This window comes from Pteronotus mesoamericanus, unplaced genomic scaffold, assembly GCF_021234165.1.
Source record: "Pteronotus mesoamericanus isolate MK-2021 breed Mesoamerican mustached bat unplaced genomic scaffold, CSHL_Meso_final scaffold_1186, whole genome shotgun sequence".
Classification (NCBI taxonomy): domain Eukaryota; kingdom Metazoa; phylum Chordata; class Mammalia; order Chiroptera; family Mormoopidae; genus Pteronotus; species Pteronotus mesoamericanus.
The window spans coordinates 7,933,120-7,960,013 of NW_026555302.1; the positions used below are offsets into that span (position 1 = coordinate 7,933,120).

General features: G+C 53.2%; 2 protein-coding genes across 3 annotated transcripts in view; one reads left to right on the forward strand and one right to left on the reverse strand.

Annotated features, from left to right (window-relative positions):
• The first annotated feature begins 1,346 nt into the window (after positions 1–1,346).
• CLEC20A (C-type lectin domain containing 20A) lies at positions 1,347–15,662 on the forward strand. Its single transcript, XM_054587550.1, has 8 exons — positions 1,347–1,433; positions 3,501–3,866; positions 5,286–5,351; positions 6,290–6,655; positions 7,674–7,766; positions 12,882–13,001; positions 13,816–13,901; positions 15,582–15,662. Exons 1-8 carry the CDS (start codon positions 1,394–1,396, stop codon positions 15,660–15,662), a joined length of 1,218 nt encoding a protein of 405 aa, XP_054443525.1. The 5' UTR covers positions 1,347–1,393.
• Positions 15,663–18,065: 2,403 nt separating this feature from the next.
• Positions 18,066–26,894, reverse strand: part of RASAL2 (RAS protein activator like 2) — a 272,437-nt gene continuing 263,608 nt past the window's right edge. For both annotated transcript variants that reach the window (XM_054587721.1, XM_054587720.1), the window contains exon 18: positions 18,066–21,999. In XM_054587721.1, coding sequence (XP_054443696.1) covers positions 21,835–21,999 — 165 coding nt within the window. In that variant the 3' untranslated portion in view covers positions 18,066–21,834. The remainder of the gene's footprint in view (positions 22,000–26,894) is intronic.

Sequence of the window (26,894 nt, forward strand, 5' to 3'; positions counted from 1 at the left end):
CCTGGGAAGCAGGGCCATCCTCCTCCCCTCCTCCCCAGCCCCTCCCTGACCCCGCATTCAAGATGGCTGAGTACCAGATTGGAGGGGGACTCCAAAGAGAATAATAATTGCAAGTCTCCCTAATAGAAACCCTAAGGCTACCCCTTTGTTGAGGGGTTTGCTGTCCTGGGCAGGGTGGTGCTTTGTGTCCAAGGCGCAGTGCCTGCTCTCAAGGAGCTCACAGCCTAGACGCCCGGCCGGACCCCCAGGGCGGCAGAGACCCCACAGCGGGTGCCCCGCAGGGCCCGTAAATCAAGAGAGGTGAGGACACCTGGGAGAACAGCCAAGCGGCCGGGTGACAGGGTCCTGGCAGGGGTGGTGTTTTCCAGGCCGGGATTGTCAGTTTCTCTTCTGTCCCCAGGGAGTGGCCCTCAGAGGCCAAGGCAGAAGGGGGCAGTGCCGCTGGGGTGAAGTCGTCTGAGGCTATCAATGCACAAGAGAACATTCTGGCAGGACACTGGTGTGGAAGCATTAACAGGCTTTCCCCTTTCCTCCGCCTTTTCAGAGGGCTGTTTGCCTTTTCCTCAGGGAAGGATGGGAAGGGCAAGGGCAGAAAAAAGTCTTCCCGGCTTTGGCTTCCAAAGGCTTAGCCCTTGGGGAGTGGAGGGAGCTCTGGGCATAAACAGGATGTTGGGAGGGAGGGAGGGAGGGAGGGGAGGAGGGGGAAGGGGGGAGTGCCTTCGTCTCTGGTCTGTGCTCAGTCAGGGGGCCAGAGCCAGACCTGGGGGGCCCCTGGTCTCACCGAGGTGGCCCTGTAGGGGCCCATTGTCCCCGTCCCCCGCCTTATGCCTTCCAGTGACCTGAGTTTGAATTGCTGCCCCACGCTTTCCCACCACGTCTTGAGCAAGTTATTCTACTTCTCTGAGCTGCAGCCTTCGCACCTGTCAAATGGGGACCATGCTGGCCTGTCCCGGCGCTGCTGGGAGAGTCCAGCCCAGCCTGGCCCACACGTGCCAGCGCCTTCTGCCTCCCCGTCTCCCCTCTCCCACTCCTGCCCCTTGGTTCCCTGAGGACCCCGAGGCCTAACCTAGCCAGCCCTCTGCCGCCCGCGCCCTGCCGCCCCAGAGCTGGGCTCCCTCTGCGTCTCTGCTCCTCTGTTCCCTGACCCTGTTGCCTTCCCGGTCACTTGCAGAAGGACAGGCATCTTTTCTCTTTCTTCTGGCTGCATCTCCAGTCCCTCACACAGTGGCTGGCAGGCAGTAGGTACTGAGTAAGTATTTGTTTAGCAACACCTGTCCGTTCCGGTAGGAAAGGGGAGGGCAGTGGAGAGCAAGGCAGAAGGGACCAGAAGGCAGGTGCTGCCTCCGCAGAGGTGAGGAGCCTTTCTGGCATCCGCCTGTCCTGTGCTGCAGCCATGCTGGCCCCAGCGCTGTACGCCGGCCTCTGTGCAGCAGGTAAGGCCCCCTCCCCCACCTGCGCACACGCGCGCACGCACACTGGGCTCCATGCACCTCCCGGGCTCGGGGCTGAGGGAAGGGCGCCTTTCCCGAAGTTCCCAGATTTCGAGGCTGAAGGGGAAACAACGTGGAAGACAGTGTTTACAACTGTCCGCCCAGGCCTGGTGACGCAGACCCCAGGCCTGGCTGGCAGCCTCAGGCGCCGGCGGCTCCTCTCACCCTCCCCACGAGTCCTCGGCCCGGGTCCGGGGCGCACCACCTGGAGCCTGCCCTCCTGCATCTCATTGCACGCACTCACCTCCCCGCTGACACATCTAACCAACAGGTATTTACTAAGTGCCGACTAGGTGCCTGGCGTCGCCCAGCTCCCGTTCGGCAAGAAGACAATAAATGCAATTATTGCAGAATGTGACAAGGGCGGTGAAGGAAACAGGAGACGGGGTGTCAAAAACAAGAGAAAACGGGGGGACCAACTGTGACTCCTGGGTGGGGGCCGGAGATGCTGGACTGAGGGGTGCCGTCTAATGTGCTGGGGGACCGGGACAGAGCAGACTGGAGGGTGAGGCCGCGTGCGTGCGTGGACAGAATGACGGCCGGGCAGACACACGTGTGGGCAGCTGGGTGGCGGGGCGCGGGGGCTGGGCGGCCTGGGACGCTGTGCGACCCCCGGAGAGCAGCGGGGGAGATGGCTTCTCATTACAGCCTAAAATCAAGTTGGTGGGCCACGGCCAGTGAGCTTAGAAAATTACACAGAATAGGATTAAAAACGTCACAGTGAATCACACAGCCTAGAGAAGAGCAATATTTTTTTCCACTCCTTTTCCCAACACAGCGATTCTCCAGTTCTCAGTGACAGGCGGCTGGAACTGCGGTGGGTGTGGGGGGCTTTGCCCCTGCTGGCGGTGCTTTCTCGGTCCCTCTTCCTGTCCTCCCCCACACTGCGCACAAGCGGGACACTCTGCGTGCCCAGTTCTTCTGTCTTATTTTCCTCTCCTAGGGCCTCTGGCTTGAGGCTGGTGCCTTAGGGCCCAGGACCCCCAAGATCCTGGCCCGAGGCCCTCATCCCCCTGGACCCCGCTGCACAGGGCGCCTGGGCACAGCGGAGTAGCCCCGACCAGCCCTTGTTTGCTGGGGCCCTGGGAAGGGCACAGTGTCAGGAGGAAGGCAGCGGATGTGGAGGGCTGGGGGTTGGTTTCCAGAAGCTTGATTTGCTCCTTAGTTCATCTGTTCATTCATTCATTTTCAACATGTTGAGCCCTTCTAATGTGCTGGGAATGTAACGGTAAATATGGCTTGTTCTTTGCTCCCAAGTTGCCTGGACCCGGTGGTGGAGACATACAAGCAAAAAGGTCCTTTCCAAGCCAGGGCTTCTCAAAAATTCTGACGCTGGTCCCAGCAAACTCAGATCCTCGCTCGGGATGGGCACGAGCATCGGTGTGTCTGAAAGGCTGCTTAGCTGGTCCTGACGTGCGGCCCGGTCCCCCGCCCCCGGCCTAGGTCGGGGCAGTGGTGTGGGATGGCTCAGGGCCATGACACTCATGGTCCCTGGGTCCTGGCTCTACCCTTTCGCACTGGGTGGCCTTGGCCGAGTCACTTAACTCTCTGGGCCCTCCTTCCTCAGTTGTCAAACAGGTGCAGTGCCACTGTCCTCGGGTGCTGTTGGAAGGACCCAAGGAGCTAAGGGCACATCACGGTGCTCCATAAGCACCATCTGCAGAGGGGTGCGGGGGCACGCAGGCAGGGCACCTGCCCAGAATGGGGCAGAGGGGTGAGGCGTTTGCTGGGCAAAACGAAGCGGGAGTCGCGGGAGTCGAGGGACTGAGGGAGCGCAAGGGGGTGGCCAGTCCTTCCAGGCCAAGAGAATGGCTTGTGCGGAGGCGCGGCGGTGCGGAGGCGCGGCGGTGCGGAGGCGCGGAGGCAGAGCTGTGGGCCCCGGAGGGCCAGCGTCCAGGGGGGTCGGGAGGGGAGAGGCTGGGGAGGGCTGCCCGGGGCCCGGCTGGGAGCTCTCTGGGGACGAGGGGCGGGGTGGAGGTGGCCACACGGTGACAGCCCCTTCTGCCCCAGCCCTGCAGCTGGTGAGCGGCAGCAAGACCTTCCAGAGGGTGGAGGAGGAGCTGAGCTGGCTGGACGCCCTGCGGCACTGCCGCAGGCACTACACGGACCTGGCCGACCTGCAGAGCCTGAACAGCAGGAGCAGCGTGATGACCCTCTACACCCTCACCAGCGGCACCCAGGCGTGGATCGGCCTCTTCTTCGACGTGCGCCTTGGCAGCCTGAGCTGGTCCAGCGGTTCCACCTTCACCGCCCCTGTGTGGAGCTTGCTGCCTGTCTTCAAGGAGGGCATCTGTGCCACGCTGTACTCCATATCCATTGTCCCCAGCCTGGGGGCCGCCTTGTGTTCAGCTCAGAAGCCCTTCATCTGCTACTACGGTGTGTTCACAGACATATTCTGGGCTGCTCGTCAAGAGCAAATGAAAGCAAGAGAGCTCAGGTCTTTCTGAGGATAACTATTATCTTAGTCTTGTTTGCCACATTCCCCTCTGCGGCCTTAACTTCTGTCTCTTCTGAGAGATGGGTATAAATCAGGGGAGAGAAAGGGAGCAGGAAGGCCAAGACAGGCTGGGGAGTCATAGGCATCTATGCAGAAATGAGAGCAGAATTCAGCGTCTGTCACCCTCTCATAAATCGCAGGGTGGTTTTGTCTCCTGGGGGTGGGAAGTGTGGGGCAGCCACTCTCTGGGGGACCCCCTGCTTCTGGGAAGTAGGTGGGTGCAGCGGGCTCCCAGAGGCATCTCTGCAGGAAACCCACCGTCAGCACTCAGCGCGCATGGTGCTGGCCAGCCTTGCCCCTGGCCGGCCCCTCTGCCCAGGCGGCCCACGCCACTGACCTTTGAGATCACTCAGGGGCATGGCCATAGACCAGGGAGCACTTTCCTGTAAAAACTGCCAGTTTCTGCTTTTCTCACCATCAGTCAAGGCCCCACTCAACTCTATACCACCCTGGCCCCTCAGGTCTAGGCGCGGAGGACCGACATGATGAGTCCCCATTTTCCACCATGCCTGCCTGGGGCCTTGGACCATAGCCCCGGTGGCCCAGGTTTGACCTGGGATTCCGAATGCAGTGGGAGCCGCGTGTGTGGTGGAGGCCCCGCAAGGAAGTGTGTGCGAGGCACATGCCGCACTCCCTCCGTGTCTCAGGGCCTCACCTGGACCTCCCGACTCCCCCATGTCCCCCCTCACTGCTCTTGTGCTCACCAGCACACTCCTCGCTTGTCCGGCTCTGTCCCACTTGCAGCTGCTCTTACATGATGAACTCTTATAAAGCCAGACCGCTTTGCTTAAACACATTCAACAGACCCCCTTAGCACTTAGAATTGTACTCCTTTGGCAGCTGCGAGGCCCTGCTCCATCGTCTTGGCCTTGTCTCCCACTTCTCTCCCTGGCTGCGTGGGGTCGCTTGCTGCTTCTCATACCCACGCGGCCTCTCCCCACCCAGGACCTATCCTTGGCCTGGCTGGGGTCTTCCTTGCTAACCCTCTGCAAGGCTGGCTCCTTCTCATATTCTCTTTGAGAGCAAAGATCCTGCTTGTCTTATTTCAGCTATTTTTCCAGGGCCTAGAATAGCATCTACCACACAATAGAAGTGCGCACGCGCATGCGCGCGCGCTCTCTCTCTCTCTCTCTCTCTCTCTCTCTCTCTCTTAACTAAATGGAAATGGGAACCCAGGAGCCTGTCTAACTTTGAGCTAGGCTTCTCCCAGCTTCAGTTCGGCCCTTCCTGGCACCTGCAGAGGACGCCGGGCAGCCGCACCCCTGCCCTGTCGCTGAAGGTCTGCTTCTGTTTCCCAGACCCTGACAAGGGCCACAGCAGCCTCGTGGAGCCCGCTCTCAGCCTGACCACCTCTGCAGAGACAGGCATGTACCGAGGAGCCCTGCCTTCCCCTTGACTTGCCCACCCGGACCAGAGGGCAAGGTTGCCCCTCCGCCTGGCGGGGGACCCCGTCCCTGGCTTTGTTGCCCCCAGGCCAAAGCCCCCAGAGAGGGTCAATGCCTTGATTAGTAAACGGACCCAGAGGGGGAGGTGACTTGATCAAGGTCTCCATCCGGACGGTGGCAGAGCTCAGGCTGCACCCCAGCCGTTCGGACGCCCCCCTCAGTGGCTGGGGGGTGGGGGCGTGGGTGGCTCGCAGCCCGGGCCCGTCCGCCTGGTCAGGGGGTTTTCTCCTCTGGATGTCACTGCCCTGGTATTTAAAATTATTTTTTCCCCTTCGTGTCCGGTGTAGAGAAGTTCTATGACAGAAAATTCACTCCCCACTTAGCCTGTGTTGTGCAGCTGGCTTTCTGCCTGCTACGGAACATGGGGTTGTAGTGTGGAAAGGACCGTTTTCCAAGGGCAGGCACACAAGCGTGTGACCCTCGTCTTGCCATATAACATGGCATGAGTTTGGGCAAGTCGTCACCTCCTGGAGCCTGTCTTTCTCCTCTGAAAAATGCAGTTAGTAGCATCTGCTTCCCAGGGTTGCATGAGGATTTAAGGAGACCATGCATCCCCTTGCAGGCTCCGGGCTGGAGAGAACTTGGTGCTGAGTGAAGGGGAGCTTTAAACGTCTGTGTGGATGGGGACAGTGAGGGGCCTGGCAGGCAAAAAGCGTGATCCGTTCCCGTGAACAGGTGTGGGTCAGAGTCCGGGGGCCCCATTTGAATCTGAGGATGTGACTCCCAATTCTGCAAACAGAGCTGTTCCCATTCTCAGGTCTCCGGAGTCAATACTCAGGCAGTGTCAAAGCCCGTCCTTCCCAAACCTCCACCACTTAGAATCACAGGTGTGCGGTCTCTGTGTTCTTGGCCCCCAGAGGTGGTCCAGATCGGCAGCCGGACCTTCAGGCGGTTCAACCAAGGAGCGACGTGGCTGGCGGCCCTGCAGCGCTGCCGTGCCGATCAGACGGACCTGGCCGACCTGCAGACGGTGACCGATGAGGCTGCCAAGGAGGCCCTGAGGTCCGTCACCAGCGAGACAGAGGCCTGGATCGGCCTCTACTTCAACGCGGCCTCCGGGTCTCTGAGCTGGTCCAGCGGCCTGGGCGCCAGCATCCCCGAATGGCTGCAGGTGCCCAAATTCGGGACAGGACTGTGTGCGGGGCTCCGCACCTACTACAACTATGCCCCCAGAATTTCCTCAGTGGCCTGCTCTTCCCTGCGGCCGTTCATCTGCTTCTACGGTGCGTGGCAGTCCGCCGCACTGGCCCTCGGCCCGCCAGGGCGAGAAGGGGATGGGAAGTAGGTTTGCTCGGCAGCAGGAGACACTGAGGATAGACCTAAGGGAGCACCTCCCGTCTGAGGGTAACTGGGCTCTGGAGCAGAGTTGAATTCAATTCCGGGCGCTCCTTAAAGAATGGACCGGGGCCCCTCTAGCCTCAGGGCATTAGCAATTTGCAACAGGAATTAGTTATTGGGCAATGAAGTGGCTGAAAGCCCGGGCTTTAGGAGCACACAAATTTTACTACCCGTGGGGAATAGGTGGGCAGCCTGTCTGAGCCTCCTTTTCCTCACCTGGAAAATATACTTCACAAAGTGGTACTGATGACCCACTTCAAAGGGCAGCTTTGGGATGGACTGAGGAGCAATATAAAGACCTAGGAGAGGCCTTGGCACAGAGCAAGCACCCAACAGACATTAACGATTGTCGTCATTGTCACTCGGAATGCGTGGGAGCCAGCGGTCACCCTGGTCATTCTGGATCTGTGTCTAGTATGTCCCCTCAGCAGCAGGCCTTGTTCCTTCCTTCTCTCTTTTCTTTTTTTAATTTTTCCTCCCGTCCTTCCTTTTTTTGGGGGGGTGGGGTGGGTAATAGCTTTTTTTGTGTGTATGATATAATTAACATACCTTAAAATTCACTCTTTGGAAGTGTCCCATTCAGTGGGTTCCGGTACAGTCACAGGATTATCCAATCAGCACTATCTAACTTTATACATTTTTATCAGGCCCCAAGAAACCCCTTGTTCTGTAAAACAAGGACAATACTTCCTCCCTGGAACAGCTGTTGGGCGCATTAAAGGCGGGAAAGCCCCTCTCCTGTGGTTGGCACAGGTCGGCGTACAACACACGCATCCACCTGGGTTCGGCTACCGTGACAGAGGCTGGTCTGGCGGTACCTGGCGGGCGTCCTCCCAGGCCTGGTGGGTGTGACAGGCCTGGGGAGCTCTGTGTCCCCTCCACCCACTCAGCCTTTCCTTGCAGACCCTGCCATTGGGCACCAGGAGTCAGCAGCGCTCCCCCAGCTTGACTACGTCCCCACCTCGAAAGTGACCATGGGGATGACGTCCAGGCCAGGTACCCGCCCCTTCCCCTGCTCTGTAGGGGTGCATGGCCCGTTCTTGGCTCGGTCCTGGGGTCTCCAGGCCCGAGAAGTGGAGAGGGCGGCCTGTAAGCGGCAGCACTGGGTGGGTGCCAAGGGTCCCCCGTGAGGGACTTGGGAGAGGCCAGAAGAGAGGTGAGCCAAGAGGGTGGCAGCCAAGGGCCACTTACACAGAGCGGGGGTTTCCCTGTGCCCCCCACCCAGTCGGCGGGCTGGGGTTGGGAAAGAGAGGTCTCAGTGACCATCAACCTCCCTCCTTGAAATGAGCCACTGAACTCGCAGTTCCAGGGCCTCAGGCGAGGTGACCAGGGCCTGAGACTTGAGCAGAAAAGTCCTTGGAGGCCTCCGAGGTTGGGCGTCCAGAGAGAGGCGCATCCGAGAGGCACCGTCGGACCCCTTCTAGTTCTGGGGTCACCTTCTCAGAGGAGGGCTGGGCTGGGGGACCCTGCTGCGGCAACGGGGCTGGGAAGGGACAGCGACGGCCTGCTCCTTGAGCATTTTTAAATTCCTGAAACCTCTTCCCAGCCGTTGCCTCGTCTTGCTTCCCCAAGATGCGAGGCTAACTAGGATACTGAGGGCAAATTCACAGCGGTCCTGGCTTCTCCACGGACCCCTACCCCAGAGAAAAGCGTGACTGGCTTTTTTGAGGACATGGAGAAAGCGAGGGGACTGGCTCACAGAGCTTCATTCATGCTGGGGACACAGAAAAGGCAGGGCCTGTTCCGAAGGAGATGGCAGCCAGCTGGGGGAGAAAGTTGTCAAAGGCGGTGCTGCCTGTATGGTCACACGCATGGTGGGGACGCAGAATGGAATGGTCCCCGCTCCTGTGATTACCAGGGCATTTCCTGGAGGGGGGGATTTTGAATGCAGAGACCTTCGCTTGTAGAGGGGAGTGGAGGTAGGGTGGGTGGGGGCTTGCAGGTAGGAGATGCAGGTGGATTGGGGTGCTGAGGGGGGGGGTCCAGATCCTGCAGGCCCCTGCCCCCCCACCCTCCCCTTAGGCTGCTTCAGAATGTGACCTTCACCCTGTAGGCCTCGGCGCCAGGGCCAGGCCTGTGGTCAGGTTTGGTTCAGGAGCCCAGAAAGCGCCTATCTTCTGCTCTCCATCTAAGGTCTCAAATGGCACCCGGCTGCCCCAGGCCCGCTGGCCACCCAGGCTGTATGCAGCGGGCTCAGGAGGCCCTCCCTCCTCACCTGTCACAGTGGGTGCCCAGGGCTGGGCGCCAGGAGCCGAAGGGTTGCATCAGGGCCCCGGGGGCCACCGCCCCACACAGGGTTCCTCCCTCCTGCCCGCGCCCCGCGCCGGCACCCTGGCCCGGGGCCTGGGGCCTTGGCCGGGGTCCCAGGCGCGGCGTGCGCCCACGGCAGTCCCTCTCGTGCTGCAGGGACCAGCGCCCACCCTGCGGCGGCCCCGAGGGACACCTCTGTCCCCAAGGTCACACCCTGGAGCCCGCTGCTCACTGCCCAGAGCGCGACCTCGCGCACCCACGGGACCCCGTGACCGACGGCAGGCCCGTGACTCCGCGGGGGAACAGCCGCAGGCTCCTGGTTCGGCTCCCTGCCCCCCACCCGGCGATACCCTTGAGTCAGCCACATACCTCCAGCCGTTCGGCGGCTCCGAGCCTCCGGGGGTCGGGGGGAGCGGGGTGCTCCCCGGGGCCTCCCGGTTCAGGGGGCCCTGCTGGGCCGGGGAAACAGCGCGCCTCGCGCGGGGACCGCTGGGAGCCGGCCCGGCGCAACACGGGCCCTCCCGCGGGCGAAGCCGGGGCTTAAGGACCCCACCTGGCCGGCCAGGCTCGGGGGTGCCGGGCCACGGTCTCCCGGCCGGGGCTGCGTCCCCGGCCACGCTGAAGGGTCCTCCACGGCCAGGGCCGCTCCCCCTCCCACCCCCCGGCTAACCGTGCAGGGCGGGCCGTCCCGGGGGAAACAATCGCCTTGGCTGCGGAGACGGAGCGCCGGAATGTCGGCTCCACTACTGGCTGCGTGGCCTCAGTCAAGTTTCCTAACCTCTCGGAACTTCATTTTCTCATCTCTGAAGAAAATTACCATTGTCATGAGGTATCTTTCAGTGCCTGCGATCTGGCAGATACTCAAAAAATGGTAGTTATTACCGCTTTAATCTCAATTCACTAGTGAAATGATCAGCGATTCATTCATTTCCTGCCTCTGTCCTTACCTTGGACAGAGTACACTGGATAGACAGGGCTGGCCTCATTCTCATCTTATTAATTATAAATGATTACGAATGATCACAATCATGAATTAGGGAGATTGCGGGGTCTCACAGGCCGGGACTGTTTTATATCCCTCTTTGCCGCTTTTCCAGGCCTAGCCTAGCGTTTTGCACTTCGGTAGATGAGTTCATTCAGCAACCATTTTCCCGAGCACCTATTTTGAACAAGGCATTGAACTGTGGGTGCCAAGGCGAACAGGACCTTTTCCTGGTTTTACAGGTGCCTGTAGGCTCCTAGGGACGAACAGAGGCAGCCGGGCAGCCTGGGAGCGCTGCCCTGGGGGGGGGGGGGCTTTCATTCCACCTGGGAAGGCGGCGCAGCGGTCCCCTCTGGTCCAAGCGGTCACCTTCCTTAGCCTCTTCCCTGTGGTCAACCAAAGTCCAAAAATGGGCATTAAATGGAAAATTCCAGAAACAGACAATTCATAAGCTTTAAATTGCGCTTTGTTCTGAGGGGCGCGATGAAATCTTGGGCTCTCCCACTCTGCCTGCGCGGTGTAGCAATGATTTATTTTCAGCCAGTGCGCCCCAGGGATTTTTAAAACATGCACTACCTGGCTATTTAGTCAGGGCACTGACCTCTCTTCTCTTAGACAATCAAAAAACAAAACAAAACAAAACAAAAAACAAAATAGACAACAGCCTACATAACAATAGCTGTCCAGTGTGAATGAATAAAAATTACAGCCATTTTTTGGGTCAGATTAGCAAAAATATATAATTTTTGGTGTGCTGCAGAATTTTTGTAGTTTGTGTGCGCCATGAGATGAAAAAGTTGCAAACTGCTGAGACAGTGAAGACATCCACATAACTTTTATGACAATTTATAGTCATAATCTTCTTATTAGTTACTGTTGTTAATCTCTTCCGTTGCTTAATTTATAAATTAAACTTTATCATAGGTATGCACGTATAGGAAAAAAACCAGGGTATATTAGGATTTGGTCCTATCCACTGTTTCAGGCGCCCGCGGAGCAAACTGGAACATGTCCCCCAGGGATAAGGGGCGACGATTGTAATTGGACAAAGGTAGCAGCGGATTTCATCCGCAACAGAGGAGGTGGTTCCCCCCGGCAGAGAGATCAGCTCGGGCAGAGACAGGAGATTTGAAAAAAGTGTGGTTTGCGAATGACGACGAGCAGCCTGATGGGAGCAGATGCAGGTCAGGTTTTTGGGAAGGGACAGGCCGGGGCGAGCGGAAGGAGGTAGACGGGGGCCCAATTCCGAAGGCCTTGACTCCGCAGCCCGCGGCGGGGCCCTCAGAGGTGTTTGGTGCGCATACAACATGCTCAGATCTGTTGTTCATAGAAGCCAGGAAGTTGCGATGACGGGACAAACGGCTGCTGCGTGAAGATGCTAAAGAAAAAGGCAGGATTCGACATTATACATGCAACGCAGTCACAACAATGTTGAAAGGAAACATCAACAGATGGGGGGAAATGCGTGAAAATGTTAACAGTGGTGATAGACAAGGGATGAGGTGTGTTTCTGGACTTTCCAGAGTTACTCCTTTAATTAAGGGAATGCACAGTGCGCGGGGGCGGGGAAGAAGAGGCCACGCGGAGAGGAGGGAGCGAGCGTCCGCGTGGGGCCGCTGCTGCGTCCGCGGGGGTGGAGCCGGGCCAGGCCTGGAGCTGCAGAGTTGCGAGGGGCCCCCAGGGAGTGGGTTTTCCACCGCGTGCAAGTGTCAGTAACTGAAGAAATATAAATACACATTTTAAAAAATGCTCAGCTTTGTTCCCTTTATCACAGAAATGCAAATTAAAAGCAAGAGGCATTTTTTTTTTTCCCCAATTAACTCCTTTTTACTTACCAGTTTGGCAAAGACTTTGAAAGGTGATAAAGCCGATGGGAACTGGGCAAATCAGCGCTCTCGGGCCCTGCGGGGAGAGGAGCTGGCACTGCCGCCCCCGCAGCGCGAGTCCGCTCTGAAAGGCTCCCGCCCTTCCGCGCGGAAACTCTCCCGTGGACCTTTATTAAGGAAATAGTAGGACGAGGGGCGCGCGCACACACACGTACGGGCTTGTTGGTTGCTGTTTATTACACTGAAAAACTGGAGGCAATCTAGTATCCACTGAAAGCAAATAGGTTAAATACGTCCGGGTACGTTCAGTGAAATACTGTGCAGCCTTTCAAGAGAATAAGGTAGGTCTTGCCGCATTCAAATTAAAAAAAAAAAAATTCAAGTTAATAGTGGTTGTGCCTGGGCCAGGGGAGGAATACTTTTGCTTGACTATTTTACAATAATATACCGTAAAAGCAAATGATTATTTCTGTATTTTAAGTAAAAAGACATCTGCAAGGCACTGACAGGACTTTGGTGACTGAACATGAGAGCCAGTGACAGGGAGTAAGGGAGCAGCGGAGGGCGCCCGGGGTCTCTGGCGGAGGCTCAGCAGATGGCAGCCACGCGGGGCAGAGGAGCCTGCGGGTGGAGGCCAAGCTCGGCTCTGGAACACTGTGAGGTTGACGTGCTGTGCCTTGATGGAGATGCTGGGGGTCCCTGAGCGCCGTGGTGGGGCTCTGTGTGGCTGGCAGACAACATAAGGGGACTGGGCCTTTGGGGTAGGAACTACGGAAAAATAAACATTTGTTACTGAGTAGAAATCTCCTAACGTTGCACAAGCCCCACCAATCCTGTGTCAGGGACACTTTGTGGGAGATGACAGTGTAGCAAGGCAAGGGCTGGCCCACCCCCCAGCCTCAGGGAGTCAGAACATTTTCTGTCTGCCGCAACTGTGTGCCCCGCAATGGCAGCGCATGCCTGTCTCCCAGCACAGGGGCGGGCGGTCACCAAGCTCAGACCGCCTTGCTCCTGGCGATCTTTGCAGTAACTCCTTCATGTTCCTTTCCGTAGCCGTGCCCAGCGAAGGAGGTGGCGCTGGGATAAGAGACACAGCTACTGCCCCTCAGGCCCAACATGTGAGCACATCTAACCACCCAAAGTCACAAGAAAAAACTCCAGCACCAGAATCAGGTAACTGCTTCCGGTCACCAAGTTCCCGCTCTTGACAACCAAGCAGTTCAATCTGACAGCCACTCCTTAGCACAGAGTACTCGTGACCTTTCTATGAAAGGCGGCAGGACACGTTGGGAAGGTTCGGAGCAGCTATCACTAGGAGGAACAGGATGCGGACCCCGGAGTTCGCGGCCTGACTACAGTGAAAAGCCAGGGGCATCTTCCCCGCTTCGGAATCTCTTACTTCTTGCCTGCAAAAGGGGACGGTAGGAACTGCCCTGAGTACATCCCTTGGCTGCTACAAACACCCAATGAGATAACTATGTGCTTTATAAATTATCAGCTGCTGTGCAAATAGAAAGTCACCCTACTATGGGCCGGTGGTTCCCGTGATGGTTACAGTGGCTCCCGGCCCAAGGCTGAGCTTGCCTGTGGGCTCGGAGGAGTTCGAGTTTCCCAGGGTAGAGGGGCCTTCGCAGATGAGGGCCTGGGGAGGGGTGTCTGTTTCCAGCATGGTGTGCAGCGCCTGCTTAATAGTTATTGGAGGGAAGGAGGAAAACACAGAAAGGAAAGCAACTGTCTGGTGGCGGGGAGGGCCAGCATTACCCCTCACCGATGTAAGACTCTCCTTGCGGCCACTAGTTGGTCGGTCCTAACTGTGGCTGAGCATTCTCCTGTTCAGTGGTTTCTTTCTTCTCCCTCTTTGAAATCCTCAATCACCATGTACCGACTGTGGTGTCCAGTGTGTACTCCTCCTGACCGCGAAGAACCTGAAGTTTTCAAATGGCAAGAAGATAATTTCCCCCAATCCAGGTAGCACGTTCTTTTTCAGGGCAGATCTTTGGAATCCTGAAGGCAGATTTCACCATTCCAGCTCGGATGGACCCAGAAGACATGAAAGACCAAGTTTTGAGTGAGGTGAGACTTCTGCCCACATCCAGTTTTGATCAGATGACTGGACAATGCAAGGCAATAGTGTCAAAACCAATACAGTGAGAGCGAGCTTTGGAAAACTAGCTCATCTGTTCCCATTGCCATCGCTTTGGTTCATGGTGAAAGGTTGGTTCATGTGCTGAGACCTTTTTCAGGTCTTTTTCTTACTCTGGTCATCAATTTTCTTGAGCTCTTAAAGAAAAACAGAACAAAACAATGAGACAGCATAGTCCGAAGGATCTGAATTTGGGGCTTGGCGTTCCACTTATTAGTTGTGTGACCTCGGGCAAGTAACTTCATCTTTGCGAGTCTCAGTTTCCTCATGAATTAGGAACAACCGTACCTAACTCACACGGTTGGCATTTTGACTAAATGAATTATTCCAAGCGCTTAGCAAATTGGCACATGGTAAATGCTCAAGAAACACAAACATTAGCTATTATTTATCATTATCAACATTATTGTCATTCTCAATATGCATTTCTCCCAGGCTTTTTTCCCTTGTTTTTTTTTAAAGTATGTGAGATGGGAGATTGTCAAGAGGAAGAATTACTCATAAATATTGTGAAAATACGGCCTCGGGGCACGTATTTCAGTTATATCAGCTAACGATACAGGATCAGAGCCAGAGTTCCTGAGGGGTCATCTAGCCAAAACCATCATTTTATGAACAAGGAAACAGTTTGGCCTTTAATTGGTAGCTTATTGCAATGTACTCACGGGCCAAAAAAAGAACACCCTGGCAATTTATTCTAAAATCTCACACACTCAAGTTTCCAGAAAGAGCGATGGGGGTGTGTGTGTGCACGCGCGTCTGCCGACCAGGGAACGGGGAGGGGAACTGCAGAGCTTTCAGTGCATTTTGCTATTGAAGGGAGAACAGGTGCAAAAGATGCAATTCAGCATCTGATACACTTTTTCTTTTTTCTTTTTTCCTTGGTAAAAGTCCAAGTAATGAGACTGCAGTGCTGAGCACCAGGTCTATAAAAGTCAAGGACTTTTTTGGAGGGTGGCGGGGGGACTAAACCAGAAGCCATCTACCCTCCATTTTAAATTAAAGCCAATAAAGGAAGAGTGGGGTCAAAGTGGGTAATTACATTTTCTAGTCACCTTTGTTGGGCTGTATTCTTTATTACTGGAGAGAACTTTTTCCTCATAGATTTAAAGGATGGAATTGGTGGCGACAAGGTGTGTGCAGGGAGGGAGGTATATGATTAGTTTTAGCAGCATTTTAAAGTTCCAAATAGAAGGCAAAACACCTGTAGCCAACTTATCCCAGGGACAGGGACGGAGAAACATGGGCGCACACACGCTGCGCTCAGAGCTCGCTGTGGTCGCGTGGCTGTCACCCCGGCTGAGGTCGGACTCCCCCGGGGAAGTCAGAACGGAGCCTGGCCGCAGTCCTCAGACGGATCCGCTCGATCTGGTCGGTGGCGGAACTCGAAGGCATCCCTACCGTTTTTTGTTTTTTGTGTTTTTTAAAGTTCTGAAGTGATTCTGATGAACAGTCCCGCTTGAGAAGCACCAATTAAGTGATTGACTTTAGCCTCCTTTGTCATCAAACTTTTTCCTTTTGTCGGGGGGGCGGGGGGGGACGGGGCATGGTGATAGAGATGACAAGGTCACAAGACAGTATTAACAGGTTTTCTCTTTTTGATGTTCCAGATGCAGGAAGTCTTGGAGCTAACGCTAGGTCACAAGCAGTTCAGACTGACGTGGGTCAGCCACGAAGTAAAGAAAAAATAGCTCACGCTGGCTCATCTGAGGGCTCGTCCTCACACGATCCTGGCTGGGGTTTGAGCACATTTCCGTTCCTTTAGTTTCAAGTAGCTCAGAATGAGAAAGAACTGCAGAGCCCGGGAGGGGCTGGGCTCACAGTGGAACTTAGATCTCCCCGCAACCGAAAAGAAAACCACCTGTGCAACCCACAGTCCTGGACTTCACAGAATGAAGTCGGTGAGCAAGAGACGGTGCAGGTATTTGGGAACAATAACTTGGAGGATGAGCAAACAAGAACAGAAAAACAAAACCCTGAAACAAACCCCATTAATCCGGGGAATTAAGAGAGGACAGTAGTGGTCTCTAGTGGAGCCACACTTCCAAGTACAGTGGATACTTTCTTTCCCAGCGACAATCTGTTCAAAGGATTTCAAATTAAAAATTAGAAAGAGGAGCTCTCTCGGGTGTTACCACAGTACCACACTCTATGTTTGTGCTATTTTTCTTAAATCTAAATATTTCTTACCCCTAAGTTGGGAAATTCTAAGGCATTGTTCTTGATGTTAAAATACATCTTCAGAATAATGGTCTTGCAAACATTGTTTTTCTCTGGTTTCTCTCCCAGGGTCCTAATCCCCCAGAGACATGCAAGAAGTAAGAGAGTAATGATTCACATACTGTAGCAACTTTAGTCTGAAATGTTTAAAGTTTATTTGTATTCTTTGTAGGATTATCAATAAAAGACCTCAAACGTATCTATATCTGTACATGTACAAGAACCATCAAAAATTATTCACAGAACAAAAATAAATCTTCTTTAGAACAAACCCAGGTAATGAAATGCAGATATGGATCTCACATATGGAACAATCTAAGTGCTACCAGCACAAAAATATGGCTTTAAAAAGAAAATAAAACCTTGGGTTTTGTTTTTCTAAGGTGTATTTCTCTTTCTTGAAATAAAAAATAAATTATTTAGAGCTATCATTGTAAAATAGTTATGTGTATTAACACACTTTTATTAAGGCCCTGGAGATGAAAAACGAAAGCAAATTTAGACGGTAAATTCCTCACAGGAGTGGTTCAGGTGAAATGTGCTGCTGTCTGCTCGAGTTAATTTTAAGGTAACTAGGAAATGTCTAAGCACCAGTCAAACTTTAAGCTTTACTATTTATTTCAACTTTTCTGCAGGATAGTGGTCACTGAATCAATTAGCATTTAACCTTTTGGTGAACTGAGAATTGAATTTTTTCCCTTGGGATCTTAGAAATGACACGGATGTGATATTTATACATAGGTAGGCAACCCCCACGCAGCTGATGGAGGCCCCTAAAACACAGCGTCTGTGGAAATCTCTCTAGAACAACAGAGAAAGCGGATTTTAGGTCCTGAACTAAATATTTCCTAGAAAAAATGAGGGTATTTCCATGAAAAACAAGAACTAAGTAAGAAATTAAAATGCATGTTGAAGTTTGGACAAAAACTACTCTTTTGTGTTTCTTGGGTGGCTTCCCACATTTGCCAAATCTGGCTGGGTGGCGTGCGCCAACACCTGAGGGTTAGCTGATGGGAACCCAAAGGGCTTCTCTGTGGATCCCCCTGGTCTTCACTCATCCGAATCCAGATCGGTGAGACTCAGCTTTCTTTCCGTGACTCCCCCAGGTATCAACAACGATACCTAGGGTTCTTGAGACAATGTCAAACCAAGTCAACTTCAAATTACTTTAACTTATATATATATACATATAACACATATAGTACATTTTTAAAAAGAGAGAACCACTGTCATAAAAATCTAACAGACAAGAGCATACATTCTAAATGACCCAAGAAAATCTGGGAACCGCTGCTCCAGGAGGTGGATTAACATTCAGAAAGAGGAAGCCCTAGGCACTGCGCGTTCGGTGTGGGGGTGTACGTGCTGGCCACGGAGACTGCCTGTCCACAAACCTGTGTGTTTGAAGAGCAGGCGAGGGCTGCGAGTCCTCCTGCTTCCTCGAGCCCTCGGGGTCCTGAGGAGGCTGCAGGGCACGGCGCCTTTTTGGGTCAGGGCATCTTCCTCAGGCTCTTTCACTCCTCACAAGGCAGTTTTCCTGTCTCAGGCAAAGCTCATCACTTCTGTCCTTCCTAAGCTCAAGAGCTCCCTAACTGGGTCCCGACGACAAGAGAATGCTTCTCGAACTAGTAACAATCACTCAAACATAAAAAGATTCTATTAAAAAAATTCAACACCCCAGTATAGCTTGCTTTTAAAAATCTAGTAAAATAGGTCCCTTCAATGGACATATTGATAGAAACAAAGTATCCCGAATTCTTGGCCCCTGGGTGGGAAGGAAGGCGAGTGGCTACTGCTGGGGCCAGCAGGAGCCCCACCCCTGGTCGGGGGGCGGGGGGGCAGGGAGGAGGACGCCCTTTCCGCCGTCTGTGGGAGGGTGGCCTCCGGGAGTCCAGTGAGGCTGCGCGTGGGCTCCAGTGCTGCCAAGTCAGGCCCAGTGACAAGTCCAGTCTGGCGTCAGGCCTGGGGCTCAGGGTCACGAGGGACAGGGCAATCCTGAGGAGGGTTCCTGCCTGAAGCCCAGCCCCACAACCAGCCTCTCAGGGACTCCCAGCTGGAGACGACCAGAGCCGCGCCCGGTGGGAGGCAAAGCAAACCCTAACGCAAGCTCACTTGATGGCAATCATCTCGCTCTGGGACTTCCGAGAAAGGACTGCTCCTAACTGGTGTAACTGAGGCCAGCGCGAGGGCCAGGGGCTGACAGAACTACAGACGCACAAACAAAGGCCACAGGTGGACGAAGGTGCGGGAAGCCTGACTTCTAGAGTCAGGCCAGTTCCCAAGGGCACGCAGCAGCCGGGGACACAAAGCCCCGCTCTTCCTTGCGCTGTCCAACGGCGGCGCCGGGGAACGTGGGCGCGACCCGCGGCAGCTAGTTCTGACCAACTCGACACCCGGTGGGAAAAGCCAAAGCTGTGGCAGCACAGCCACCTTGGTTTGCCACCTTCCCTTCCCGACACGTTGCCCTGCACCTGTACGAGGCGCTCGAGCATTTGCTGCAGTTGCCTTGCCCTAACCTCTCCTGTCAGGGCCTGTATTGCAGAAACTCAGGGGATATATCACGTGATGGAAATGTAGCTCTTTTTGCTGCACTGGCCCAGAAAGCTTATTGCTCCAGTGACATGAAAGGGGAATAGGAAGCTCTTTTCCTGAACCCTACCAGCACTGTCCTTGTTAATAGCCCAGTCTGGTGGTCCGCTGGCCAAGCACTTAGCAAGCAGGACCCCTGCCCTCCGAGTTCCACTGCGCCCTGGTCTCTGCTGCACCCCGCGGTGTGGTGATGTGCTGGGTAGACAGGGCGCGGGCCCGGCCCCCTGACTCCACCGCGTCCTTGCCAGGTGCCTCCTCCTGGCAGCCCCGGCGCCGGCACCCACCTGCGCTGAGCAGAGCCAGTGCGGCAGTGCCTCCGTGGCAAGTCAGCTGCTGCCGCCCTCTTCCGAACATAAGGGACAAAACCTTATTCTGCAGAATAAGCTCTGTCGATTGCAGTGTTCTTTAAAGAAAAACTGAGATATTTGGGTAGAAACAGGCTCAAAAAATCATCTAAAATTTAACACCTGGCAACCACTCTGAATTTCTAGCTTACTTCTAACTTTGTGAGTTTTTTTACTCTCTTCACTCAAGACAACCTGATGATAGAGGGCTGCATAATCTGTCCAAACATTGGGGCATTTAATCTCCCAAAGCAGGCAGCTCAAAGGAGTGCCCCCGCGCCAACAAGATAAACTGCATCCATCAAAAACAACATTTGATGTTGTATGTCTCCCCCAATCTCTGGGTCCAGGTAAGTTTATCAGCTCTCTGTAATCCATAACCAACACCTGAGAGCCTCCGAACCTCAGGCAGGACGTCTCCAGGCTACATACTTAAGGCCCTTGGAACCGACAATTCTTTTACCAGGTTTTCTGCAGCACAGTGGAAGGCTTTTTAGAAAGAATGAATCAAACCCGGCTAGAGCTGAGAAACAACAGACCTATGTTTATATTCCACCCTCCCAGCAAAGGGTACTACTGCAGAATTGGTTAATTTTTTTCCCATTAAAATAAGTGATTTATACCAGTGTACCCTCGGCTTGGAGGGGAGAGAGAAGATTTTGTAAAATAACCACCAAGGGTCGAGGAAACACACAGGCACCGAGCCCGGGGCAGCAGGCCTGCAGAGCGGCGGCGCTGTGAGAAGCTCCCGTGAGGTCTCTGACAGGCACAATGGGAGTATAAGAAAGGGGAGCCTTGGAAAGGTCGTGGACGGGGCCGGGGAGGCCGCGGAGGTGCCAGGTCCCACCTGAGAGAGGGCAGCGCTGACGCTGGCGCGGCGGAAGGCAAGCTGGGGCACGGCGAACGCAGACGCTCGGCGTCGCTGCCTGGGCTTCACCCAGAAGGAGACCCGACAGATCAGTGTCCTCTGTTCCCTTCCAAACAGCCTGTTATGTAGAAACACTCACTCCTTGCATACGGCTCCCTCAGGCGTTTTTTTTTCCTCCTCTCCTTTTCCTTTTAAAAAATTTCCTTAAAGTTTATAATTTAAAATAAACATCAATAACTTATTTGAGAAATGTTCTTTCTCAATAGAAACTGCTTAGATCTTGCTGAAAGAGATTCAAAAACCCTTTTAACATTATATCTCAGCACAAAAGGCATGAATGTTTTCTATTTGTGCGGTTATATGTACACACGTGTGACTAGATACGTATATATATTTGCATCTATAATGGCTAACATGTAACATTCCCGACTTCTGATAATCAGGGTTGCATTCGAGATGCCATTGCACACCTCTGGAAAAAAGGAAATCACTGATTAACTTCCATGACTGTTTCTGTCCTATTATAAAGCCAATGACAGCTGGTGAAATGGTCATTCTTGCCAAGCCTCCCGAGAGTGTGGGAGTAGCAGGTGGAACGCGTCGTCCCCACCTTTAGGTTTCCCTTTTGTAAGAGTAATCGTCACTTTGCAGAGAGTGATGCTTCAGATTTGGATTTCCTTTCTACATTTCACTTAGGGGATAAGAGAAAGAAGCATTTAAAAGTTAAAGGCTGAGATAAGATTACCCTGCCTAGAGATACACTAATATAATGAATAAAATCTTCATCTCAAATAAAAATTATAATTTACAAATAGAAATTTCTTTAAAATAGGACACATCCAGCGATTCCTGCTAGGGTGTGGTTAGCCCTTTTCTGTGAGGAAGAAAGGGTGTCTGTTTTGGAGGGCCCGTGGGCGGCGTGTGGGCGGAGCCTCTCCAGGTGAGGCCTCCCCTCCAGGAGGGGGCGCTGCTGCCACCGTGGGGGAAGAAAGGGCCGGGGGCTCCAGAAGGTGAAGACACAAATATTTATAGTTTTGTAAACTCTAAAGAAGAAAAAGAACACCCTTTATTACAACTGGGGTTAAAAAAAGCCCCCTATCTAAAGTGGAAGATTCCCATCTGCTACAGACAGAAGGAAATGAACATCAGCAGGAGTCCAACGGCAATCACTCCTCAAGTCCAGTTTTGAGGCAAGTCCAGTTTTGAAGCAGCGTATCCCAAATTGGATCAGCTGTCTATCCAGAACCGGTCTTGGTTGGTCAGTGGGACAAAATGTTTTGTTTGGATCTTAGTATTTTCATGGTTTCCTAAAGGACAAGGGGGCTGGAGTGGATTTTTTTAACTGGCAGATGAATCCCTGAAAAATTCATTCTGACAATGTCCTATTGCACCCTGTGCACTTCTACCAGACAGACAGACAGACAGACAGACACTGGGTTTCTACCTACTGAACCGCTGGGCTCATTTCTCACTCACACATAGTTCCTATCTGCCTTCTCTAACAACTGCAGTGCTTTCAACAAGAGGAAAACAATAATAAAAATAGCAATAATTAAAAAGGTAATCTACATTATTAGCTTCCCGTGGGTATATTACAGTGGGGTTTTCTGTACATGGCCCAGAACTAGGCTCCCTGTGCACACAGAGGCGTGCGGGACAGCGTCAACCTCAGGAGCCTCGGCCTCCTGCCCGGAAAGACCAGGTCCCCTCTCCATCTGAGAGTCCTTGCCACGCTGCTGCTCTGAGCGAAGGAGCAACGTTCTGTTCCCGCGCGGGGCTGGGCACGGGAGAGCGTGCAGCCTCCTTTGCCTCCTCCCACAGACTGTCTGGTCTCCGAGGCCGTCAGCAGCTGCTGTTTTTGAATTCACCATTCTCCGTGATGGAAAGCTTGGTGGGGTTGGTGGGCGAGATGCCATTGCGGACCTGCATGCTGTACCGCTCCTTCACCTGGGTCAGCGCGCTCATCAGTCTGGTGTTGGCCGAGTCCAGGGACACGATCCGTTTTTCCTGCAACACACCGATCACGGTTTACTCTGGCTCCATGCGGGAATCACACTGACGCTCCTTCTTTAGGAGGACTGTTCTAACACTCGCTATCAAACAGCCGCGCGCATGACGCTTCCCGGACAAATGGAACGTCTCTGCCTCTTTCTGCACACGAGTCAGGTTCAGCTTCCCCTGAGCCCAATGGGTCTGTGTTTATTTTCTCTCTCTCTCTTTTTTCCTTTCAGCACAGTAGGATTTGCTACTAGTGATCCCTTGGGACACTGGAATACCAGGTAAAAACGACACCACGTGTTACTTCAGACTATGCAACACAGGGGTCAAGCTGCCTGACTGCAGGAAGTGCTTTTGGTCAAAATTAAAACATGGAAGGTAGGTGGCAAAGAAAGAAGCACCAGAGGTTTCATTTCACACAGGAGGAGTGCAAGTGACCTATGGGTTCTGAGCCTCCGGAGAGGGTGGTACATTGGCCACATTCGCAGAGAACACACATTGTGCTCCAAATTAAGAACAATACATGGTGGCAGCTTATAGTCACCAACAAAGTGAGGATGCAACACGCAAGAGAGGGGAAAGCAGCCAAAAGCTCAGACGGGGTTACTTGGGTACAGGGAGGGAGGTGTGGCCGCAGGGGCTGCCATGGACACACGCAGGCAAACAGACAGAGAACACAAGCCCCTGGACTCATTCCAGCTCAGAGTCACTCCAGGAAAGCTCCCCAACACAGAGATGCTTTCACTTTAGTTTTGAGTCTCTGGAAAAAAAAGGCAGCTTTAGAATCATATTTTGGAACTAAAGGTTGTTGAACACACACACGCGAAAAATAAAACTGAGGGAGAAAAGGGCCAAAAAAAGGGGAGGGGGCATCTCAAGAAAAGTAGGCCCATCTAAATTAAAAACAAAAAAAAATCGCCCCATTAAAGGATGACCAGTCTCACAAAGATTAGGCAGGAAACCCTAACCTTTGCTTCGGCGGCTGGTGAAGTCACCCTGGAAGCTAGTGCTGAGCAGAGCCGGCTTTACCTGTGCCCATGAAATTAAAAAGCAAATAGCACGAGAGGACCAACTCTCATAAGCCAGGAGGGGCTTTCCTGCCCCAGGCGGGTTTGCACTTACAGGGGGTGGGGGCATGGCAGGGTGAGCCATACTCAGGCTCCAGAGGACACAGGACTTCACGCTGCTCCTTGCAGTAGAAGCAGCAGCCATACAGGGCCCGTGGGGCTCTGCTCTGTGGGGACCCTGCTGCAGGGGATACACAGTAAAGACCACCGCCCGGGGGAATTTAGGTATAAGCACCTACAACAGCATCAAGTGATGCTCCCCTGCTTTGGGGTGGGGTGGGATCTGTACCGCAGCGGTGTGGTGGTCACAGTTCCAAAGTAGGAAAAAAAGAAAACCCAGTTCACACTTATTATCATTAAAAAAATTCTTCCTTTCCCTGATGGAGAACTCAGGTGGTAAGGTACCTCAAATCAGAATTATTAAATAACTAATAATCTAGTATAATATACTTTTGACTTTGGGAAGGTGCGTACCTCACTGTAAGGATAGACAAAACTCAAAGAAAGAAAGATCTGTGAGGTTTAAAAAAAAAAAAAATAATAATAATATGCCCTGGCTGGTGTGGCTCAGTGGATTGGCGCTGGCCTTTGAACCAAAGAGTCGCCGGTTTGATTCCCAGTCAGGGCACATTGGGCACATGCCTGAGTTGCGGGCCAGGTCCCCAGTAGGGGGCACATGAGAGGCAACTACACAATGATGCTTCTCTCCCTCTCTTTCTCTCTCCTTTCCCCTCTGTCTAAAAATAAATAAATAAAATCTTTAAAAAAATAATTAAAAAAATTATAGCCAAAGGAATTTACTGGGATAATAAGTGCGGACCTTTTCTAAGTTGGTAGGTAAGGACTGGTCAGTGGTTACCAGAAAACAAGAGGTGGGAGCCAAATCTGATGTTTCACCCTATGGTTAGGAATAGTCTCTACACAGGAAAGTGTTATTTCTTAAACTGATGAAAAAAGATATTTCCTCATTAGGATAATCTGTGAGGCCCTACTACTAAGGAATGAAGGACCTTCCAGGTCTAGCCAAAAAAATTAGGCACTCATTAAAAATTATTTAATTCTTAGAGTCACAAAGAAGGCTAAGAAGGGTTGTAATTCTTTACTGACTAGGAGAGTAACGAAGGAAGTCAAGCAACCCCCCAAACAGTTCAAAGTTTCCAAGTGCAGAAACTCCCTTTTGTAATTCCCCTCACTGCCAACCTCTTAAAACAAAACAAAAAGTAAAAGAAAAAAATCACACAGGGACTTTTGAAATTCAAGTTGAGTTGGCAAAAGAGGCTGTGACACTGCGGCTGCCCGAGCGAAGGGCAGGGCACTGCAGTCCGGCCGACAGGAAGGACGTCGGGGGAGTCAGGAGCTGGAATGGGTAGGAGGCAGTGCACCGGGCCGGGGCGGGGCTGCTCGGCGAGCGACAGGGTGTACTTGCCTGTTTGAATAATCTCATCTCCATTTAGGACCTGTAATTTAACACAGTGGAGGTATCACTTGCAACAGTAACTAGGCAGCTGCTTGCTTCTCAGAGGAGGGAGCCCTTCTCTGTTCTCCATCTGAGTCACATGGAGAGATGCTGGCTGGGGAGGGCGTGAAAGGTGGCACGGTCCCCGGTCTGATGTTTAAGAAAGGGCCCCTCAGTGCTGTCACCAGGTTGCCCGTGGCCGTGCCATGAGGTCCAGGACGGGCGGACCTGTCCTCCCCAGCGGAGAGCTCGTCCTCTCTGTCCAGCTGGAAAGCCGCTGCCCAGGCTGCCCTTGCAGCGTGAACTGGCTCTAGGAGACGGAAGGATGCCTTCGGGGACCAGCCCTTCCTGTAGGGACAGGGTTGCCGAGAGAGACGCAAACCAGCTCACTGGGCACCTGGCCTTTAGTGTTTTAGGAAACGCTGGGCTCAACTCTAGCACAAGGAAAGACACGGTATTCGCTGCAGAAATATTTTTTCAGCCACGGGCAGCACCAAGGCAGCCGTCAGGGACACACGGGTGTGGGTTGCCTCGCTGGGGAGCTTCCACCCCAAACGCTTCCCTCTATGAAACGGTGCCAGAAGGGCTGCTCTGCACGAACCACTTAAGACATAAGGTTCCTCCTTACAAAGGAAAGGCTCTGATGTGAAAAGTTGTTCGTTACAAAGGCTCCAAAGGATGTTTATAGTCTTTTGCTGTAAAAAGGTTTTAATGTATCAGCAAGACAACAGCTGGAACCCGGAAAACTACTTCTTAAAGACAGTGTAATTTTTTAAAACTGGCTTTAGTGTTGATGACGTGGGCTGGGCCTGGCACAATGGCTTTCCAATGCGGCCCAGTGCGTTTTCCCAGAATTCTTTAGGGGCTCACAGCGGGCCTCTGGTCGAGTTTACTGCACAGCGATGCCTGCGCCAGAATCGGTAACTGACCGCAGTTGGCCGGCTTCGCTGCGATGTGACCTATTATTAGAGAGTGGCTCTTGTCCTTGAGTGGTCAGCAGGAGTCGCTGGAAACTGATCTATGAAGGCGTCCCTGGTTTCACCAAAGTCATCCATGGAACTGAACGACTTGGAAAGCACTGCCTTGAGGGATGGATGCAAAATATTGTCCAGCTGAGCTAGACCACCAGTCCGCTGCTCTGAGGGCACTATTTCTCCCGTCCCTCAACACTGTCATACATCTGGTTAACTGAGAGAAGGTCCTTGCTTTCCAAAGTTTTCGAGTCCTGACAAATCCGGCTCCTTCTCTGGCTGCTACCTTCTCTGCCTACGCCTCCTCATTCATACCCAGCCATCTTGCCCAAGGAGCTGAAATAGGGGGTGGGAGTGGGGCTAATGAAGAAGCTGCCTTGATAAACCACCGAGAAAAGGAAAGTCCTGGATGCAGAGCCATGAGTGTGGCGCGCCCGGGCCCCCTCTGCTTACCATGGACAGTTTCAGGCCAGCTGAAATGACTAACAGGTCTGTTGCATCTTATTAGAACTAAAATCTCTCCTGGTGTGCTTATTAATAACTGTCCCGGCTTTATGTTGTCATATTGAAAATTCCAAGGTGAAACACTAGCCTTCTGACTAAATTGCCCTCCTTCTCCAGGCTGTTTCTCTTAAACCTCTGGGATGAGTTTTTAATGGCATGTACAGCGAGGTGGCCTTGTCTCTGCCTCCCTTCCCTTACCTGTCCTAGGGAGATTGAGAAAGGTTTTTTTAAACAAAGGACCAAATAAGAGAATCACAACAGAAACTTTCTTCTGATACTAAGGAGGCCTAAGTATCCAGAAACTACTGTGTGCAAGAGCCCAAAATATTGTGGGCGCCCTGCTGATGAGGCAGCATGGCAGCTCACCTGGCTTCCAGGCCGGGCATGTCTGAAGGAGTCCCGGCCCGTGAGGCGTTCTCCCCACGGCCCTGCTTTTAGCCTCACCCCGGTGCCCTTGGGAAACAAGCCCCATCCCAGGAACCCAGGCCGGAGGCGGCAAGTGCACGTGGAGGAACACTGGGGGCTGAGGCAGACTGACGTCTGGCCCGTGTGCGGAGAAGAGAGCAGAACGTGAAGCCCTTGCTCCCGTTTTTATCTCGCCGCTTAGGGGTATGGTATGCATTTGAGGGTGAGAAGTGCAAACCTGGGTTGCTGTTTTCAGGGAGGTGACATATTCAGCGGGTAGACCAGGCATTCCCCAAACCGCACCTGCCTTTTGCTACTTATTCCGCTCTAAGAAATATGACCTTATTTTGCGCTGATAAAATGAAAAAAATTAGAAACAGTTTCAGCCTGCTGGATTTTGCTCTCGTCGTGGGTGTGTCCCTGTGAGGTGTTCTCGGCAGCCATCTTGCCATTACTGTGACAGGTATGACCTACAGTGAGCAGGGGCCTGGGCGCTGATTT

Excerpts from the sequence above, each read along its gene's own strand:
- CLEC20A (XM_054587550.1), top strand. The coding sequence starts at position 1,394 with ATGCTGGCCCCAGCGCTGTACGCCGGCCTCTGTGCAGCAG. Across the intron at positions 5,352-6,289 it reads GACCACCTCTGCAGAGACAG|AGGTGGTCCAGATCGGCAGC; the intron begins GCATGTACCGAG and ends CTTGGCCCCCAG. Across the intron at positions 7,767-12,881 it reads GGGGATGACGTCCAGGCCAG|CCGTGCCCAGCGAAGGAGGT; the intron begins GTACCCGCCCCT and ends TCCTTTCCGTAG.